At 35.2% G+C, this 23,175-nt stretch overlaps 1 protein-coding gene across 1 annotated transcript; it reads left to right on the forward strand.

Moving 5' to 3' along the window:
* Window positions 1–8,461: 8,461 nt before the first annotated feature.
* Window positions 8,462–12,504, forward strand: LOC141350407 (E3 ubiquitin/ISG15 ligase TRIM25-like). The gene is made up of 6 exons (XM_073855495.1): window positions 8,462–9,094; window positions 9,173–9,268; window positions 9,478–9,711; window positions 9,785–9,944; window positions 10,078–10,137; window positions 11,759–12,504. Exons 1-6 carry the CDS (start codon window positions 8,513–8,515, stop codon window positions 12,286–12,288), a joined length of 1,662 nt encoding a protein of 553 aa, XP_073711596.1. The 5' UTR covers window positions 8,462–8,512; the 3' UTR covers window positions 12,289–12,504.
* Window positions 12,505–23,175: the final 10,671 nt, after the last annotated feature.

Here is a 23,175-nt window from a genome sequence, read left to right on the forward strand (position 1 = left end):
TTTTAAAATGTAATTTATGTAAATGCAATGCAACACATTTATGTAATGTAATGTAAAGCCAATCACATTTCCTTTGACTGACCATATGCAAAACCTCTTGTGGTTTTAATGGGCCTATAGAGCTCTGTACCTCAAATTGGGTTTAGTATCTGTGCCTGATTAAAAGAAAATAAAGGTGGCTTTTGATAGATTACCCATCAGTCTGTGTTAATATGTGGTGTAAATGTTTGTATATTGCAGGTTGCATATTTAAGTATTTATATATTTTAGATGTTTCATGTACATATACTGTATATATCCCAAATATATTCATACATTGTATGTGCATGTTCTCATATATGTACACATATTGTGCATACATTTACAATAAATATGTACATATATTTCCATCTAATTTTACATAAATGTAAAATGTATTCCACAAGATATCGAAAACATATCTACATATATATTTCCATATAGTTGTACATATATTTGAAATATATTCTACCATATAGTAAACATACATGTGACACTATATCTGTACATATATTTTTAATACATATTTATGGCAAGCCGTTTTAACTTTTATTCGTTGTGTTCTTGATATCAACAATTCAATTTTCACTAGTTAAAATTGTAATTCTTGACATCAGAAATGACATTTCTACTAGTAACAATGGCAATTCTTGATATCAACAACTACATTTCCACTAGTAACAATGGTAATTCTTCATATCAACAATTTAATTCTTCATATCAACAATTCATTTCTTCATATCAACAATTAAATTCTTGATATATGTAATTGTATTTTCACTAGTGAAATATCACCATACTATGGCAAGCCGTTTTAACTTTTATTCATTCGTAGGATATGAATTTGTGATATCAACAATTCAATTTTCACTAGTTAAAATTGTAATTCTTGATATCAGATATTACATTTCTACTGGTGACAGTGGCAATTCTTGATATCAACAATTACATTCCCACTAGTAACAATGTTAATTCTTGATATCAGCAATTTAATTCTTGATATCAACAATTACATTCCCACTAGTAACAATGTTAATTCTTGATATCAGCAATTTAATTGTTGATATCAACAATTTAATTCTTGATATCGACAATTCAATTCTTGATATCAACAATTCAATTCTTGATATCAGCGATTCAATTCTTGATATCAACAATTAAGTTGTTGATGTCAACAATTGAGTTGTTGATATCTGTAATTGTATTTTCACTAGTGAAATGTCACCATAGGTTGCCATTCAAATTCAATTGTTGATATCAAGAATTACATTTTCACTAGTAACAATGTTAATTCTTGATATCAACAATTCAATTCTTGATATCAACAATTCAATTCTTGATATCAACAATTCAATTCTTGATATCAACAATTCAATTGTTACTAGTTAAAATGTTAAGGAAATGTAATTGTTGATATCAAGAATTGCTACTGAAACTAGTAGAAATGTATGGCAAGCCGTTTTAACTTTTATTCGTTGTGTTCTTGATATCAACAATTCAATTTTCACTAGTTAAAATTGTAATTCTTGACATCAGAAATGACATTTCTACTAGTAATAATGGCAATTCTTGATATCAACAATTACATTTCCACTAGTAACAATGGTAATTCTTCATATCAACTATTTAATTCTTCATATCAACAATTCATTTCTTCATATCAACAATTAAATTCTTGATATATGTAATTGTATTTTCACTAGTGAAATATCACCATAGGCTACCATTCAAATTCAATTCTTGATATTAAGAATTATATTTCCACTAGTAACAATGTTAATTGTTGATATCAACAATTCAATTCTTGATATCAAGAGTTAAATTATTGATATCAACAATGGAGTTCTTGATATCAAGAATTCAATTGTTACTAGTTAAAATTTTAATTCTTGATATCAAGAATTCGATTGTCACTAGTAACAATGTTAATTTCTGTTATCTGAAATTGTATTTCTGATATCAATATCATTTCAGATATCTAAAATGGCTTTCTTACTAGTAACAATCCCATTCATGATATCAGAAATTAAAATTGTCACTAGTGACAATCGAATTATTGATATCAAGAATTAACATTTTAACTGGTAACAATTGAATTCTTGATATCAAGAACTCGATTGTTGATATCAAGAATTGAATTGTTGATATCAAGAATTGAATTGTTGATATCAAGAATTAACATTGTTACTAGTGGAAATGTAATTCTTGATATCAAGAACTGAATTGTTGATATCAAGAATTGAATTGTTGATATCAAGAATTGAATTGTTGATATCAAGAATTTAATTGTTGATATCAAGAATTGAATTGTTGATATCAAGAATTAACATTTTTACTAGTGAAAATGTAATTCTTGATATCAACAATTGAATTTGAATGGCAACCTATGGTGACATTTCACTAGTGAAAATACAATTACAGATATCAATAACTTAATTGTTGATATCAAGAACTGAATTGTTGATATCAAGAATTGAATTGTTGATATCAAGAACTGAATTGTTGATATCAAGAATTGAATTGTTGATATCAAGAATTAAATTGTTGATATCAAGAATTAAATTGCTGATATCAAGAATTAACATTGTTACTAGTGGGAATGTAATTGTTGATATCAAGAATTAAATTGCTGATATCAAGAATTAACATTGTTACTAGTGGGAATGTAATTGTTGATATCAAGAATTGCCATTGTTACTAGTAGAAATGTAATATCTGATATCAAGAATTACAATTTTAACTAGTGAAAATTGAATTGTTGATATCACAAATTCATATCCTACGAATGAATGGAGGTTAAAACGGCTTGCCATAGAAATGTAATATCTGATATCAAGAATTACAATTTTAACTAGTGAAAATTGAATTGTTGATATCAAGAACATTATGGCAAGCCGTTTTAACTTTTATTCATTGTGTTCTTGATATCAACAATTCAATTTTCACTAGTTAAAATTGTAATTCTTGATATCAGATATTACATTTCTACTAGTAACAATGGTAATTCTTGCTATCAACAATTACATTTCTACTAGTAACAATGGTAATTCTTCATATCAACAATTTAATTCTTCATATCAACAATTCAATTCTTGATATCAACAATTAAATTCTTGATATATGTAATTGTATTTTCACTAGTGAAATATCACCATAGGCTGCCATTCAAATTCAATTCTTGATATTAAGAATTACATTTCCACTAGTAACAATGTTAATTGTTGATATCAACAATTCAATTCTTGATATCAAGAATTAAATTATTGATATCAACAATCGAGTTCTTGATATCAAGAATTCAATTGTTACTAGTTAAAATGTCAATTATTGATATCAATAATTCGATTGTCACTAGTAACAATGTTAATTTTTGTTATCTGAAATTGTATTTCTGATATCAATATCATTTCAGATATCTAAAATGGCTTTCTTACTAGTAACAATCCCATTCATGATATCAGAAATTAAAATTGTCACTAGTGACAATCGAATTATTGATATCAAGACTTAACATTTTAACTAGTAACAATTGAATTCTTGATATCAAGAATTGAATTGTTGATATCAAGAATTGAATTGTTGATATCAAGAATTGAATTGTTGATATCAAGAATTAACATTGTTACTAGTGGAAATGTAATTCTTGATATCAAGAACTGAATTGTTGATATTAGGAATTGAATTGTTGATATCAAGAATTGAATTGTTGATGTCAAGAATTGAATTGTTGATGTCAGGGATTGAATTGTTGATGTCAGGGGTTAACATTGTTGCTGGTGAAGGTGTGGTTCTTGGTGTCGGCAATTGAATTTGAATGGCAGCCTATGGTGACATTTCGCTAGTGAAAATACAATTACAGATATCAATAACTTAATTGTTGATATCAATAACTTAATTGTTGATATCAAGAATTGAATTGTTGATATCAAGAACTGAATTGTTGATATCAAGAATTGAATTGTTGATATCAAGAATTGAATTGTTGATATCAAGAATTAAATTGCTGATATCAAGAATTAACATTGTTACTAGTGGGAATGTAATTGTTGATATCAAGAATTAAATTGCTGATATCAAGAATTAACATTGTTACTAGTGGGAATGTAATTGTTGATATCAAGAATTGCCATTGTTACTAGTAGAAATGTAATATCTGATATCAAGAATTACAATTTTAACTAGTGAAAATTGAATTGTTGATATCACAAATTCATATCCTACGAATGAATAAAAGTTAAAACGGCTTGCCATAGAACATAATGAATAAAAGTTAAAACGGCTTGCCATAGTAACTTAATTGTTGATATCAATAACTTAATTGTTGATATCAAGAATTGAATTGTTGATATCAAGAACTGAATTGTTGATATCAAGAATTGAATTGTTGATATCAGGAATTGAATTGTTGATATCAAGAATTAGGTTGCTGGTGTCAAGAATTAGCATTGTTGCTAGTGGGAATGTAGTTGTTGATGTCAAGAATTAAATTGCTGATATCAAGAATTAACATTGTTACTAGTGGGAATGTAATTGTTGATGTCAAGAATTGCCATTGTTACTGGTAGAAATGTAATATCTGATATCAAGAATTACAGTTTTAACTAGTGAAGATTGAATTGTTGATGTCACAAATTCATATCCTACGAATGAATAAAAGTTAAAACGGCTTGCCATACATATTCCCATATATGCACATATATTTCCCATCTTATTTTACATATATTTAAAATGTATTCCACAATATATCGAACACATATCTACATATATTTCATGTATATTTCCATATAATTTTACATATATTTGAAATATATTCTACCATATAGTAAACATATACGTGAAACTATATCTCTACATATATTGTTAATACATTTTCGCATATAAATCAAAATACAATATTGCAGATATTTATAAATATAATATTGCATATATTTTTAAATATATAAACACATATATTTTATCAATGTACAATATATTGAAAGTGGCAATAATTTGTATATTTTGCAATATACTGCAATATATTACACATATATAGAATATATGTACCATCAATATATTATTCCATGTATTGCCAATGTATAATATATTGGAAAATGGAAAGTAAAATAATATATTGCAATATATTACAATATATTTCAAGTAATATATTGGTAAATATATTTTCCTTTCGTAAGGGTTAACATCTGTGCGAGCGTAAATAAAATATATTTTAGACTTATTTATTTCTGGAGTTAAGCAAAAAACAGCCACGGAATTCACGCGGCTCATCTGAGACTGGAGAGGGGTGTGTGTCCAGGGGTACATGAACAAAGTCTTCCAGGAATATCTCAACAAATTTGTGGTAATTTACATTGACAACATTCTCATCTACTTTTCCTCCCTCTCTGAACATAATCACCACGTCAACCTCGTCCTGGAAAAACTATGGGAACATCAGTTGTACCTAAAACTGGAGAAGTGCAAGTTCCATACCACAGAAGTACAATTTCTGGGCTACGTAATCAATCAGCACGGAGTACAGATGGACCAGAGTCAACTTTTACGAAGGTTCATCTACAAATATAGCCTCATCAGTGCACCACTTACCTCTTCTGTGAAGGGTCGCCCGAAGTCCTTATCTCCTGAAGCTGTCACAGCCTTGCATAACCTCAAGGAAGCCTTCCAGTCTGCACCGGTACTGGTCCATCCCAATCCTGACCTCCCTTTCATAGTCGAAGTTGACGCCTTCTCCACTGGTGCTGTAGCCATACTCTCTCAGCAGTAGGGGAACCCCTCGCGAGTTCATCCATGTGCCTATGTTTCAAAGAAACTGTCCCCGGCGGAGCGGAATTACGACATCAGAAATCGAGAAAATTACTCGCCATCAAACTCGCTCTTGAAGAATGGAGACACTGGATGGAGGAAGCAAATCATTTATTGGAAGTGATCACTGATCATCGTAACCTGGAATACCTGAGAGAAGCCAAGAGATAGTATCCTTGCCAGGCCCGCTGGGCCCTTTTCTTCACCCGCTTCGATTTTGTGGTAATTTACAGATCAGTGTTGTTTTTGGCAGCCCTTTTAGTTTTAGTCTTTTGGACGAAAATGTTTTAGTTTTAGTCACATTTTAGTCACTTATAAAATTTTTAGTTTTAGTCAAATTTTAGTCAACGAAAACGCAAAAAGGTTTTAGTCAAGTTTAAGTCAATTAATTTAGGTTAAAAAGTGTGGTGTATTTAATACTATTAAAATGTGCATTAAGGTTGTCCCTGAGGTCTTGCCGTTGTTTTAGTCGGTGTGCCTTCTGTGCATGTCATAACAAAAAAGTTGAGCCTGATATACCCTCATGTTGAGTTGTGTGTTACGCTGAGACCTCACTTATAAAGTTGAGAAATGCGTGCCTTGCCTTATTTAATTACACCACAAAAAGTATTGGAAATGGGCTTAGGTTTGGCAAGTAGATACATGTAAAACCTTAAGCTTACCATGAAATGTGTCACAAGCCAAATGTCGAGTAAAATTGAATGTATATAATATGTTAACAGCATGACTTGTTAGTTACCTTTAAAAAATATTAGCATGATGAGCCTTCAGGTGCCACTTGAGGTTGGTGGTATTCTTCCCACCTATTGCATTATACTGAAAGTATGTCCATAAATCATATTGTCGTTTCCGTTTATTGCCGTCACCACTGCGGTCCTTCGAACTCACCACGGCCGCAGGTGTGTTGTTGTTGTTGTTGTTTCAAATCTGGTGCGTGTGTGCGGCATGGCAGCAGCCGGGTGGTGGGTGTGAGTGAGACTGTTGACCCAAAACAAGGATAGGAAGCGGCAGCATTGCTGATACTTTTTAGTTAAAAACAGACAGATTTCACACAAAATATGCAGAAATGACATGCATTGTGAACGTCAAACTTATAGTCATTTTCGTTCCGTCTCGTCTCGTCAACGAACACTCGAAAGCGTCTCGTCATGTTTTCGTCACCTTAGAGACATTTTTAGCTAGTCATCGTCGCGTTAGCGTCATAAAAAATAGGTGGGTCAACGAAATCATTTTGTTATCGTCATCGTTAACGAAAACAGCACTGCTACAGACCCGAACAGTTTTGCACCGAACTCCGCTCACTCCGCTCCGCAGACGCACCCTGTCGCTCCTTAGTCTTTGGTACTGGTGGCCCTCTCTCACACACAGGATGTCTCTTCATTCAGGGATGCTCAGTCTAAGCCATAACCAACACCCCCAGGAAACTACCTATGGGTAAATTGGTACCACTCCCTTTACCTCAGTGTCCTTGGTCCCACCTGGGTGTCGATTTCATGACGGATCTACCCAAGTCCAATAACCATACTTGCATCTGTGTGGTTGTGGCCAGTTTCGCTAAGGACTGTAAACTCATACCTCTGCCTAAACTCCACACTGCCTTTGAAACAGCAGAAGCCCTTATCAACAATGTGTTCTGCAACTTCGGCATTCCAGAGGACACTGTGTTGATCCTTTTTTAAACTCCTTGGAGTAACAGTCAGTTTATCATCGGGATACCATCCCCAAACCAACGTCCAGACTGAGCGTAAGATCCAGGAGATGCTACCTGCGTATATACTGTCACCAGTACCAGGACAGCTGGAGCTGCTATCTCCCTTGGGCTAAATACGCCTAGAATTCCCTTCCTCAATACACTACCGAACTCACTCTTTTTCAATGTATTCTGGGTTATCAACCTCCTCTTTTCCCCTGGTCAGATGAGCCTTCGGCAGTTCCAGCTGTCGATTACTGGTTCCATCAAAGCGAGAGGGATTGGGACTCGGCATACATGCACCTCCAACAGGCTGTGCAGAGGCATGAAGACCAAGCTAACTGTCATCATTCTGATCCTCCCCAGGATCAACCAGGACAGAAGTTTTGGTTATCCACCAGGGACATCTGCCTCCACCAGTCCTGCTGTAAACTGAGTCCCTGATACATTGGCCCCTTCACCGTTCAGAGGCAGCTGAATGCAGTGACTTACCGGCTCAACCTACCTCCTCAATATCAGATCTCACCCTCCTTTCACGTCTCACTCCTCAAACCATATACTGACCCTGTCTCTCTTCCTTCCATAGATCCAGACACTGTGGACCAGAGGTGGGCATTCCTGCTCCTTTAATTTTACTCTGTCGATATATAAAAATTCTTTTCACAGAATGTTCTTTGCATTATGTAGGATGAGTTTATAACAGTAAATCACAAAAAATCACTTTAGCTGGGTTTGTACAGCCAGGGTCACGTAAATAAAATATGATTAAGATGTGGAAGAATATACATTTACGGTAACAACACGTTTTTTTATTAAACCAGATTTGTATTCTCTCAAACTGTTGTGTTGACTTTAAAACTGCCATCTAGTGGACTTTTGTAAGAAGTGTTTAACTGGCAGCAAGTTGCGAAATAAGGAAATGCTTGAGTTCAGGGAAAACGAAAGTAACTGGCTGTCGATCGGAGCACTGTATGTATTTCTCTTTCTTTATCTTCATACGGTAAAATGGCAGAAGCATCTATTTCAGTATCAAAGGATCAGTTCATCTGTTCAATCTGTCTGGATCTACTGAAGGATCCAGTGGCCATTCCCTGTGGACACAGTTACTGTATGAGCTGTATTACAGACTGCTGGGATCAGAAGAGAGACTACAGCTGTCCTCAGTGCAGACAGACCTTCAATACAAGACCTGTTTTAGGTAAAAACACCATGCTGGCGGAAGTGGTGGAGAAACTGAAGAAGACTAAACTACAAGCTGCTCGTCCTGATCACTGTTATGCTGAACCTGAAGATGTGGAGTGTGACGTCTGTACTGAGAGAAAACACAAAGCTGTCAAGTCCTGTCTGGTGTGTCTGAACTCTTACTGTCAAAATCATCTTGAACAACATGAGAAATTCTTCAAAGGCAAGAAGCACAACCTGATAGATGCCACTGGACGATTTCAGGAGATGATCTGCCCTCAACATGAGAAACTGTTAGAGTTTTACTGTCGTACTGATCAGCTCTGTATATGTTATCTGTGTATGGCAGGCAAGCACAAAAATCATGATACTATATCAGCTGAAGAAGAGAAAACAGAGAAACTGGTATGACAACACCGATTATTATGCTGAGACTACCAGTTCTGCTTCATTATAAAAGTTTCCTTATGTTTTACCCTACAGAAACAACTGAAGGAAACACAGAAAAAATTCCAAGAGAGAATCCAGGAGAGCCAGAAGAAGCTTCAAGTGCTGAGAGATGCTGTGGAGACTCATAAGGTGAGTTTTGATGAGAAGAACAACTGCTGTCTGCTGTTTCAGATCTGTTTCAGACTCAGTTAGGACTCTCATCCAATCAGTCAGTGAGGAGTTCAGTGCTGGATGACTTTGACTGAAGTTCACTGTGTGTAACAGACTGTGTGATGTACCAGTAAGAGCTGAATGAATGCTGCTGATTCTAATGCTCCTCTCTCTGTGTGTCCTAACAGCGCTCTGCACAGACAGCAGTGGACGACACTGAGAGGATCTTTACTCAACTGATCACATCCATTGAGAGAAGACGATCTGAGGTGACACAGCTGATCAGAGATCAGGAAAAGGCTGCAGTGAGTGAAGCTGAAGGACTCTTGAAGCGACTGGAGCAGGAGATTGATGATCTGAGGAGGAGAGACGCTGAGCTGGAGCAGCTTTCACACACAGATGATCACATCCATTTCCTCCAGGTAAAAACCGGACAGTGGTCTTTAGGAACAGTTGGACATGCTTTAAAAAGATTTTCTATTTGTCTTTGTGTAGAGTTTTCAGTCTCTCTCTGTTCCTCCTGGATCTTCATACTCACTCAACATCACTGTCAGTTCTCTCCTCTCTTTTGATGATGTAGTGAAATCTGTGAGTCATTTGAGAAAAAAACTGGAGGATTTCTGCAAAGAAGAGATAGAAAAGTTATCTCATAGGGGTAAAATGTCATTTATTTGGTCTTCACTCTTCAGAATGCATTATTATGTTGAAATACCATAAACATGAAAATATATCTAAAATATTAAAATTACAATTGCCAATATTTACAATACAATGTTTATTTTCCATAGTGAAATACATAACAATTTTTCCTGTGCCTGAACCCAGGATCAGGGAGGAGTTTCTTCAATGTAAGTTACTATTATCATATGCACTATATGGACAAAAGTATTGGGACACACCACTTAATTATTAAATTCAGGTGTTTTAATCAGACCCATTGTGACAATTATGTAAGGGATAATGTAGAGGCGGCCAGTAGTTATCGGGAAGTAAGCCCCGACAGTGTGATCAGGACCCGACGCGAAGCGAGGGTCTTGTATCACACTGAAGGGGCTTATTTCCCGATAACTACCGGCTGCCTCTACATTATACCGCTTATTACACGGCTACTTGCCAAATAAGAAAAAAACTGGACATGAATATGAATTTGAAACATTTTATTGGCATATTTGTTTTAAATTAACATTTTTATCCTTCAGCAAAACTTTGCACAGATGCATAAAATGACCGTAATACCTTATTAAGATCCTCTGCTTCATACTTGTCTGTCTCCATTTTTTCTCTTTTAGCCAGTCTTTGAGAAGTTTTCATGCCCATTCTGTATTTTTTTGTGTTTTGGCTTCGTAGCTGTCATGCTCTATTTTGTCAAGTTCAGTCTCAGTAAGCTCTCTGTGTCTTGTCGTTGTTCATTCTTCTATCCACTGTTTAAATGTTTTTTTTTTTCCATACATGTTAAAATTAATGTCAAAATTTTCCATTCTTAATTGTGGTTGTCCAGTGTTTGTCACAAGATGGCGCCAAACAGTAATCTTTATTTGCGCGGAGCGATTTTACTCGTAAAAGTAGTACCGGCTATGCGTTATTACTTTGGAGCGGTTATTATTTAAAAGAACGAACCTGCAAATGTCTCAACTGACCAATCAGAATCAAGCATTCCAGAGAGCCGTGTAATAAAAAGGTATAATATGCACCTTACAAACATCACTGAAGCAAAACGGTACTGTGATGTGATGCCAAATTTGCAATTAGATGGTTTGCAAAATTTTATTCCTGATGTTGCATGGTCAACTGGTATTACTGCAAAATGGAAGCATTTAGGGACAGCAACTTAGCCACGAAACGCACAAGCAGTGTCTACGACTACAAATAGCCAGTGCTGTGCTGATTCTTTAGCTGAAGACTTCCAAAAGTTCACTGGCATTATAAGTGCAAAAACTGCACAGCAGTGGCTTTGTGGAATGGGTTTCCATAGCCAGCAGCTGCAAATCTCAAGTCACCAAGTCCAATTCCAAGCGTCAGAAGGAGTGGTGTAAAGCACACCGTCACTGACTGAGGAGCAGTTAAAATACGTTCTGTAGAGTGATGAATCACGCTTCTCTGTTAGGCTGTCAGATGAGTGAGATGCGAACACCTTTGTGAAGAACTGGAATGGAGGTTACATGTATCATCAAAGCCTTCCTATTCAACATCCGTGCCTGACTTTATAAATGTGCTACAGAATGATTGGGCACAAATTCCCAAATAAACGCTCCAAAATCTTGTGGAAACCCTTTCAAGAAGTAAGGACCAACTACATATTAAATTCAAATATACTTGAATGCAATGTCATTGAAGTTCCTATTGGTTTAAATAGTCAGGCATCCCAATACTTTTGTCCATATGGTGTAGAGAGAATGTTGTATTTCATCATCAACCAATTTGAAGTTTTCACCTTTTTATTAAAATTATTATTTGTTTTATTTTACTCAGATTCCCACCAGCTGACACTGGATTTAAACACAACACATAAATGTCTCTGTCTGTCTGATGGAAACAGAGTGGTTACTAACACTGGCACAGTCCAGCCGTATCCTGATCATCCAGATAGATTTGATGAACCTCAGGTGTTGTGTAGTGAGAGTGTGAGTGGACGCTGTTACTGGGAGGTTGAGTGGAGTGGTTGGGTTGGTTTATCAGTGTCATATAAGAGTTGTAGCAGGAAGGGAAAAGGTAATAAGTGTTGGTTTGGATATAATGATCAGTCCTGGTGTTTGTACTACCCTGACTCCAGTTGTGTATTCTATCACAATAACATTGAGACTAAACTCCCTGTAGTATCCAAATCTTCTAAAATAGGAGTGTATGTGGATCACAGTGCAGGATCTCTGTCCTTCTACAGCGTCTCTGACACAGTGACCCTCATCCACAGAGTCAACACCACATTCACTCAACCTCTCTATCCTGGGTTTTGCATTTATGGATCAAGCTCAAGAGTGAAACTGTGTGCTGTAACAAAATAAATGAGACAGAGATTCTACTAATAATATTGTCATGTCACAGGTTTGAGCTCTATGATATAATTTGCTAATTAATTTATGTAACACTTTTATCCAAAGGCTTGAACATACAATTGATCATTATTTCATATTTGTAATTGACCATACATGGTAGATCTTAATGAGTATAAAATAACTTCAAATATGAAACTTCCTGCATGATGACCATTTCTTTTTCTCATTTTTTTGTGTGTATTAAATCTGCATATTAAAACCATTAACTCTTTCTGATGTTTGTTTGTCAAAGTTACTTTAGAAAATTATTGTAAAGTCTCTACTTGAACAAATGATTACTTTGTTTTAAAATATTTACATACAAATAAATGCAGTAGTATTTGCTAACACCTTTTGACACAGTAACCATATTTTATTTTATTTTAACTTAACTATAATTTTCCAATATGTTTTACATCTCTTACGTGAGAGGTTTACAAATTGGATATCTGACTTAATATACTTTTGCCACTTTCATTTTACTTAAGTGCAATATTGACTGCTATTGCTAGGGGGCGCACAAAGACTAAAGTTGGGTGCAGTGTGCCTTTTTACTCTCCCATTGGTACGAGTCAAATGGCGCTTTTCCATTGCATAGTACCCCACGGTTTGGGTCAGGTCAGCTAACTTTTGTGAGCTTTTCCATTGGATGCAGTACGTAGTACCCTATACTTTTTTCGGACCACCTCGGTTAGGGTTCCAAGCGATCCGATCTGATACCAAACGTGAAGCGAAAACACTATAGATCACTGATTGGTCTGAGAGAATCGTCACGTCATAGCTATAATGTAAAAGATTAGCTTTACCTCAATGCTAGCTTGTGCTGCCTCGAGCAGACATGTTGTCATCTGCTCTATAGAGGACGAGGAGTGCAAAAATTTAAAATAAATAAATACATGTACAAAGAAATATATAAAACAAACAAAAATAAATAAATACAAAAATAAATATGCAGAGAAATATAAAAAACAAACATAAATGAGTATTGCAACTTTGATTTCTTTATTTTTGTATTAAAATATTTTTAAAACTTTTATTTATGTCTGTATTTAATTATACATTTTTATTTATTCTTTTATTCATTTCCACATTTATGTATTTATTTATGTATTTATGTGAACATTTAATTATTTTTTTTACATTTATTTATTTCTACATTTATTTATTTAAACGTTTATTTATTTCTACATTTATTTTTTCCACATGTATTTATTTATACATGTATTTATTTCCACACGTATTTATTTCTACATTTATGTGTCTAATATGTTAATGAGGAGGGGGCGTGTTTTTCTTCAGCCGTAGCAATAGAGACAGAGCGCCGTTATGCAAATTTGAAAACCACGCCCACCGGGGGGGAAATCAATCCAACCGTCTCCATTGAGTTTGTATTGCGAGAAGCCGCCTCCTTGTCATTTCTGGCTTATAACAAAAAACTGTATAATGCCTAAAAGCTGCTGTGTGACAATATGTACAGCTAACAAGCCAAAGAACCCAGAAATAAGTTTTTATAAGCTGTCGAGCCGTAAAACACAGCATTTAAGGAGAATAAAGTGGATCGCCGACTACGTTTCCCCCTAGTGGACGCAGTTCTACTAATAGAAGTGCTGTGAAAAGTTGCCTGTATCCATGTTTGTGTCTTTAAACGCTCGTTTTTTGGGGTCGACAGCTTATAAAAACTTATTTACAGATTAAACTTAAAAACAGAATAATACCTAAAAGCTGCTGTGTGACAAGGTGTACATCTAACACGCCAAAAAAATAAATAAATAAGTTTTTATAAGCTGTCGACTTCAAAAAACGAGCGTTTAGACACAGAAATGGCAACAGGCAACTTTTCATAGTACTCCTATTAGTAAAACTGCGTCCAATAGGGGGAAACGTAATCGGCGATCCACTTTATTCTCCTTAAAGACTGGGTTTTACGGCTCGACAGCTTATAAAAACTTATTTCTGTGTTCTTTGGCTTGTTAGCTGTACATATTGTCCCAAAGCAGCTTTTAGGCATTATTCAGTTTTTTGTTATAAGCCAGAAATGACAAGGAGGCGGCCTTTTGCAATACAAAGTCAATGGAGACTGTTGGATTGCTTTCCCCCCCGGTGGGCGTGGTTTTCAGGTTGTGACGCGCTGCGCTCTGTCTCTATGGAGCACAGAATGGCAATGCTACAGTATACACGTGTTCTGAGGCCACAACAGTCACATCTTTTGCTCTTACAAAATGACACCCAAGAGAAGAGCGTGGACGTGATTTTGAGTGTAGTGCAAGTGAAATGAATATTGAGAGAGGTGGGCGAAAGGGCAAAAATCACAGTTTAAGTAATTTAATATCACTGTTTCTTTCTGTATGTATTTACAGGATAAGCTTGCATATTCTTTACCCCGAACATCGCGTTATAAACATCCGTTCGGGATTCTTGCACACATTACAGAAACCGCATCTTTAACAGACAGTGAGACACTATTATGAGGGGCCGTGCGGCTAAAAAAACATACTTCACTTATGAATACATATGTAAAAGCATGCATACACATATATAAACACTCGCATATACATGCATACTGTTGGATGTTTAAGCAAATACCTATGAAATACATGTGCATACCAATGTGAAATTCATACCAATACATCTTAAGTTAGTAATGCATACATATACACTTGTGAATAACTTGCATATACATGTAAACTCAATGCACGCATACACCTATAAAAACTGAAATATACATATAAACTTAATACACGCATACACATATAAACACTCGCATATAAATATAAACTTGATGCACGCAAACATATATAAACATTCGCACATACATATAAACTCTGTCCATGCATATACAACCATTAAACACTTGCATATATATGTAAACTTGATGCACGCATACACATAAAAATACTGGCACATACATATAAAAAAACTTGCACATACATATAAACTTGATGCATGCATACACATAAAAACACTCGCACATACATATAAACTTGATGCATGCATACATATAAAAATACTCGCACATACATATAAACTTGATGCACGCATACACCTATTAAACACTCGCATATACATACAAACTTTCAGTATAAAAGGAAGTCATTTCAGTATAAAAGGAAGTCATTTCAGTGTAAAAGGAAGTCATTTCAGTGTAAAAGGAAGTCATTTCAGTATAAAAGGAAGTCATTTCAGAATAAAAGTCTCGATGGAGAGCAGGAGCCAAGGTGACCGCAGCTACCATGAAGCAAGCGGGTGCACCGCTATATTTGATGTAACTTGCAGTAATTAACAAAAACCCGAGCCTTATTTGACAGCAGCACTAATTGAACTATTTGATCGGATGCATTTGATATACAGACCGTGACCGGAATGCACTCACAAATCGCGCGGTTATTAGAAATCTTTAACTGTTTCCAGACTGAGCATGGACACAAACAAGCAGAAGACGTTTATAAAAGCAGCTGCCTATCAGCGTGTACGGAATCGAATCAAAACTTGACCCGCAGTCTGCCTGTGCCATTCCACCCGGTCCGCAAATTAAATGTTAATATTATTCTACCCGTTACAATAAATATTAACAGCTCACTCGCTGGATACCCGTATCCACCCGCCAGCCCGCGTGCAGGACTCTGACATGGAGTATGCCTAAATAAAAAAATCCCTGCCACCCATCTAGCCGACTCTTGTAACTCTTGTAATAGATTTTTGTGAATCTAGAAGGACTTCGATCATAGTCTATCACATTACGTCCTGTAGGTTCGTTTGGAATGTGTCTGCCGCACAGCTCCAGTCAGGACAGATCAGCCACCAGCGAGATTAAAAGGTGGGCTTTATTTAATAAAAAAAAAATGTAATGCATTTCTTTATATTACAATAAATATGATGAACAAGTCACCCATTTATCAAGTATCAATTAATTATTTTTACTTAATCCTTTTTGCTTTTTACAAAAAGTAGAATAGGCACGCATATTCTAAATTTAACCAAAATAATGGCTGTGGCGTTGAAGGAACTTTCCTGTTTTAGTGAAAAAGAAATAAGTTCTATTGCTGTTATTATCTAGCATATATTGGTGATTTTTTGATAACAAATATGACAGTTTTAAACAAACTAAGTAGCCTATTTATTTATTTATTTATTGGCAAATACAGAACAACGAGGAACAAGTAAAAAGGTAGGCGACACGCCTTTCTACCTTGCGACAAAAAGATTAATCATAGCCAACTTAGGCTAAATGTAATTTTAAAATTTCGTTAATTGAATATTTTTTCAAACCGAAAGCCCATTGTTTATGCTTGTCAAATTTATGCTGACTCGGTCACAAAATTTCGTCACGCAGTATTTGATATACAGTATTTGTTATATATTATTATTTTATATACAGTATACTAGCCCAAACAATTATGATTTTTGCCATAATCGTGCAGCCCTAGGTATTTTAATATTATTTAAGTAAACTTATTCAAAAATACTAAAAGGGAACAAATGTGTTTTCCCCTATATTTCTATAAAAAAATGGTAGGTCTTGTAAAAACATATTTGCAATAGTTTGGAACCCCCTGATATACAAAACACAAGTAAGATTTATCAAGTATGCAGGAGAAACAGATGGAAAAATAAAAATCCTTATATTATTTGTTTTACTTATATATATTGCCAAATAACGTAATGTATGCATACCTTGTGTCAAAAAAAAAGAACAAATATATAATGGACTTTCAAAATTTTGTTTTACTTGAGAAAACATCACCTTCATTCATATAAAACTTACTTTTTTCCAATAAACTGATGATTTTTGGATCAAATAGATTTTTGTTCATCTTGCAATAAAATATGAATAATGACTATTCATAGACGATAAAATACGGGTTGTAGATCATTTTCCTTTTAGAGGCCGCTCGTATCGCGCTTAAGTTCATTTTAAATCTAGACGCGCAGCCAGCGCACTCAAATATAGACGCGTCTGAGCGCACTGAAAACCAGAAGAAAGCGGCGCGTCCTGCGTTTTCCATTTGTTTTAGATGTTAATGGACCCTAATGCAAGAATTCTTCCAATAAGTGATCGGGACTCGGGACACAATCAACTTGGGCATAAAGCGGTGGGGACATCACCCGCAAATTGGGGGGCTGCTGTGAGTGCTGGCAGCCTAGGGACAGCAACCTTCAACCCGGTGGCATGACAACACCAGCCCTCGAGGCCAGGAATTCTCCCGGTCCTCCCTATGGCCACTCCGGGCCTGCTAGAACGAGAGCAAATCGAGAAGAATGCTCCTTTTCTCTGGGATATGCGGACAACGCGCCCAACGCAGTATTGCCCGAGCACGAGGGGGAAAAGTCCGCAGGAGAAACTCTATAGCTTTAATGTAAAAAACCTTATAGACGAGTCACGACAAACGGTCTAGCGGAAGCCTTTAGTTGAGCAGGATAAAAAGGGGATTAGAAACGTGCCAAGGATACAATGTACAGTATACATGCAACATATGCAGTTATGTCATTCATAACTACTGGAAACTTTTAGAAAAACATTTAAGTTATTGATTTTGTTCACTTTCAAAGTTTGATTGTGCATAATGACATATGTATTTGGAAAAAGGGATAATTCAACAAAAAATCATAATTTTATATCTTTCATTAATTTTATGAAATACATTAAACTATATTTCAATGGACATTTACAGGCCCTGAACAAGAACAACTCGCGAGGGGAGGACTAGAAATTAATGCTGCAAATTCAGGGTTTAGGGTGGTTTAGACTTTAGTGTTTTGTGAAACACTAGGAAAAAACAATAAAAAATAAGAATTCTGTGTGCTTTTTGTTTAAAGTGCTTGTTTTTATTTTATGTATTTATTTATTTACTGGTGGTGGGGTTGGTGGGCACTGAAGGAGGGCAGTTAACATGTCACCTGCAGTCCAGGTTAGGGTGGATTGCAGACTGCGGGTCTAAAAGTCAAGACCGTTTTGACTCGATTTGAGTGTAGCTGGGTGTGCGGTTTTACCGACTTCATTTTTCTTATTTTACACTGTAAAAATGATTTTGTGGCTTAGTAAATTTAACTAAAAAAAAAGTAAATTCTATAAAAACATTCTTGTTTTTTAACCAAATTTGAGTAAAAAATAACACAGAAATGGTGAGTAATTCTAAATGAACACATTATTTAGTAAATTCAACTAAATATTTATCATGTAATATTTTTAAAAAGGAAATTAAATTAATTTATTTGAATAATTTTAGTAATGTATCACTAACTACGCAGTGGACTTGTATACTGTTAAAAATAATTAGCTGGATAAGATTTACTTAAAGTGCATCATTTAAAGTAAGTTTTACATGTAACTTTAAGCAATTGCTTTAAAAAAAATGTAAGCTTAAATTGCTTAAAATCCATGTAAAACTTACTTACATGGAAAGTAAATGCAAAAATAATGCACTAGGCCTATATTAAATTTTTTTTACTTAAAAATATAGTGCATCATTTTTGCATCCATTTTTTAAAGTAAATATTACATGGAATTTTAAGTATGAAATTGGTTAAAATTTCAAGTAAAAAAAAATTAGTGGATGCAAAAATGATGAACTATATTTTTAAGTAAATCCAGCGTATTATTTTTTTACAGTGTAGTAAAAAATAAACAAGCTATTTTTATGAAGCATAAATTGTTTTTTATAACAAATGTAACAGTTTTAAACAAACTAAGTATTGATTTATTCATTAGCAAATGCAGAACAATGAGGAGAAAGTAAAGGTAGGCTACACGCCTTTCTCCCTTTTATGATTAAAGGATTAAATGTCATTTTTAAAACGAGAGCGCATTGTTTATGATTGTCAAATTTATGCTGGCTAGATGAATGCAGAACCAACAATATCTTAAGGCATTTTGTCATGAAATATTAGATTTATTTATTCGTATTTATTGACAATATTTTCCTTTTTTATTCTCTCGTGTTAATTATCACGATTGTCTTTTTCGTGTCACTCAGCGCGAATTTCTATAGCCTATATTGTTTTCCATTAACACAAATAAATTAACGAAATTTTAAAATTACATTTAGCCTAAGTTGGCTATGATTAATCTTTTTGTCGCAAGGTAGAAAGGTGTGTTGCCTACCTTTTTTCTACTTGTTCCTCGTTGTTCTGTATTTGCCAATAAATAAATAGGCTACTTAGTTTGTTTAAAACTGTCATATTTGTTATCAAAAAATCACCAATATATGCTATTCATAATAACAGCAATAGAACTTATTTCTTTTTCACTAAAACAGGAAAGTTCCTTCAACGCCACAGCCATTATTTTGGTTAAATTTAGAATATGCGTGCCTATTCTACTTTTTGTAAAAAGCAAAAAGGATTAAGTAAAAATAATTAATTGATACTTGATAAATGGGTGACTTGTTCATCATATTTATTGTAATATAAAGAAATGCATTACATTTTTTTTTTATTAAATAAAGCCCACCTTTTAATCTCGCTGGTGGCTGATCTGTCCTGACTGGAGCTGTGCGGCAGACACATTCCAAACGAACCTACAGGACGTAATGTGATAGACTATGATCGAAGTCCTTCTAGATTCACAAAAATCTATTACAAGAGTTACAAGAGTCGGCTAGATGGGTGGCAGGGATTTTTTTATTTAGGCATACTCCATGTCAGAGTCCTGCACGCGGGCTGGCGGGTGGATACGGGTATCCAGCGAGTGAGCTGTTAATATTTATTGTAACGGGTAGAATAATATTAACATTTAATTTGCGGACCGGGTGGAATGGCACAGGCAGACTGCGGGTCAAGTTTTGATTCGATTCCGTACACGCTGATAGGCAGCTGCTTTTATAAACGTCTTCTGCTTGTTTGTGTCCATGCTCAGTCTGGAAACAGTTAAAGATTTCTAATAACCGCGCGATTTGTGAGTGCATTCCGGTCACGGTCTGTATATCAAATGCATCCGATCAAATAGTTCAATTAGTGCTGCTGTCAAATAAGGCTCGGGTTTTTGTTAATTACTGCAAGTTACATCAAATATAGCGGTGCACCCGCTTGCTTCATGGTAGCTGCGGTCACCTTGGCTCCTGCTCTCCATCGAGACTTTTATTCTGAAATGACTTCCTTTTATACTGAAATGACTTCCTTTTACACTGAAATGACTTCCTTTTACACTGAAATGACTTCCTTTTATACTGAAATGACTTCCTTTTATACTGAAAGTTTGTATGTATATGCGAGTGTTTAATAGGTGTATGCGTGCATCAAGTTTATATGTATGTGCGAGTATTTTTATATGTATGCATGCATCAAGTTTATATGTATGTGCGAGTGTTTTTATGTGTATGCATGCATCAAGTTTATATGTATGTGCAAGTTTTTTTATATGTATGTGCCAGTATTTTTATGTGTATGCGTGCATCAAGTTTACATATATATGCAAGTGTTTAATGGTTGTATATGCATGGACAGAGTTTATATGTATGTGCGAATGTTTATATATGTTTGCGTGCATCAAGTTTATATTTATATGCGAGTGTTTATATGTGTATGCGTGTATTAAGTTTATATGTATATTTCAGTTTTTATAGGTGTATGCGTGCATTGAGTTTACATGTATATGCAAGTTATTCACAAGTGTATATGTATGCATTACTAACTTAAGATGTATTGGTATGAATTTCACATTGGTATGCACATGTATTTCATAGGTATTTGCTTAAACATCCAACAGTATGCATGTATATGCGAGTGTTTATATATGTGTATGCATGCTTTTACATATGTATTCATAAGTGAAGTATGTTTTTTTAGCCGCACGGCCCCTCATACGTTGACATCAAGCTCTATCTATCAGCTGCATATGGCGTTTATTAAATATGATCAGTGTATTTAATGTGCACACCCTATCGTGTCTCACTGTCTGTTACCAGACCTGTTAAAGATGCGGTTTCTGTAATGTGTGCAAGAATCCCGAACGGATGTTTATAACGCGATGTTCGGGGTAAAGAATATGCAAGCTTATCCTGTAAATACATACAGAAACAGTGATATTAAATTACTTAAACTGTGATTTTTGCCATTTCGCCCACCTCTCTCAACATTCATTTCACTTGCACTACACTCAAAATCACGTCCACGCTCTTCTCTTGGGTGTCATTTTGTAAGAGCAAAAGATGTGACTGTTGTGGCCTCAGAACACGTGTATACTGTAGCATTGACACTCTGTGCTCCATTGCTACGGCTGAAGAAAAACACGCCCCCTCCTCATTAACATATTAGACACATAAATGTAGAAATAAATACGTGTGGAAATAAATACATGTATAAATAAATACATGTGGAAAAAATAAATGTATAAATAAATAAACGTTTAAATAAATAAATGTATAAATAAATACATGTAAAAAAATAATTAAATGTTCACATAAATAAATAAATACATAAATGTGGAAATGAATAAAAGAATAAATAAAAATGTATAATTAAATACAGAAATAAATAAAAGTTTAAAAAATATTTTAATACAAAAATAAAGAAATCAAAGTTGCAATACTCATTTATGTTTGTTTTTTATATTTCTCTGCATATTTATTTTTGTATTTATTTATTTATGTTTGCTTTATATATTTCTTTGTACATGTATTTATTTATTTATTTATTTTTAATTTTTGCACTCCTCGTCCTCCATACTGCTCTGCTATAAGTTCCCAAACTCCCATTTAGTGATGAAAAACATCCACATGTAGAGAATCCGGGACAACATAACAGTTTTTTCCAGACTTGCAGTTTGTGGTGGAACATTTGCGACGAGCACGTCAGCATTATATGCTTAAATGCAACCTAAATGAGGCTCCGCAGAGCGCCGTCGGCTGACGCCGCGGGTGTTTGTACAGAAACTGTCATGTGAGACAGAGGTATAGTGATAAACGCGATGTGCAAACATCTGTTCCCTTTCGTCGGTCACGACGTGACGTCTCTGTTCCCTTCCTTCAGGGAACGAGGGTTACATACGTAACCGAGACGTTTGTGGTGGTCAATTTTAATTTTGTGGCGGACTGATAAATAAATAAATCAATGGGAATGTACAACGACGCTCTCACTTGTATGATGTCACAGCAGGCAGCGCAAATATAACGACACGCCTATAATCCCTCCCACTGCGAAGTGATACTAAACTCAATGGAAAAGCTAACCAAGCCAAAGTGAGGTGAGCTGACCCGACCCAAACTAAACTAAACCGTGGGGTACTATGCAATGGAAAAGCGCCATAAGCGTGCATATTTACAAAAAATATAAGCTGAGGTAGAAATGATTATGTCACCAGGTGACGATCTGTGAGGGCGGAACCAAAAGTGTGGAAGACGGGTTCCGCCCGGCGATGGTTCCGCCCGGACGACTAACCCTGAACACCGGAATTTCCGGGGTTTCCCCGAAGACTAAATCAAGCCGAATTACGCACAGGTGAGGGCGATTTACACAGCGATCTCTGATAGGTTGATCAGGAGGGAAAGCAGAGTACAAAAAGGCCTTTGAAGAGATCAGAAGGGCTGGTTGGTGTACTTTGTGTGTGCTGTATTGCTGCTGTGCAGACTCGCCGTATTGACCCACATTGATCCCTTGGGGAAGACAGAGGCAGAAGGTGACTAGGCGAAGAGATTCGTGGACGGACTTATTTGTGAGTGTGCTAATTCAGAGTCAACGAGTGCAGTTAAACACAGGGGCATGAGAACAAACAACGAGTGAGTAACCGCTGTTGTATGTGAATGAAGTATTGACAAAGGGGTGCTGTTGTGTATTCTGAGTGTGTTAAAGGTACCTGGCCCCACTGTGGATGACAGCGTGGGTGAGCCGTGGAACAACCGGAAGCACGAACAGGAAAAACTCGTT

The sequence above is a fragment of the Misgurnus anguillicaudatus genome, chromosome 2 (genome assembly GCF_027580225.2).
Source record: "Misgurnus anguillicaudatus chromosome 2, ASM2758022v2, whole genome shotgun sequence".
In the NCBI taxonomy this organism is placed as follows: Eukaryota; Metazoa; Chordata; class Actinopteri; order Cypriniformes; family Cobitidae; genus Misgurnus; species Misgurnus anguillicaudatus.

Excerpts from the sequence above, each read along its gene's own strand:
- LOC141350407 (XM_073855495.1), top strand. The coding sequence starts at position 8,513 with ATGGCAGAAGCATCTATTTCAGTATCAAAGGATCAGTTCATCTGTTCA. Across the intron at positions 9,095-9,172 it reads AAGAGAAAACAGAGAAACTG|AAACAACTGAAGGAAACACA; the intron begins GTATGACAACAC and ends TTTACCCTACAG. Across the intron at positions 10,138-11,758 it reads CAGGGAGGAGTTTCTTCAAT|ATTCCCACCAGCTGACACTG; the intron begins GTAAGTTACTAT and ends TATTTTACTCAG.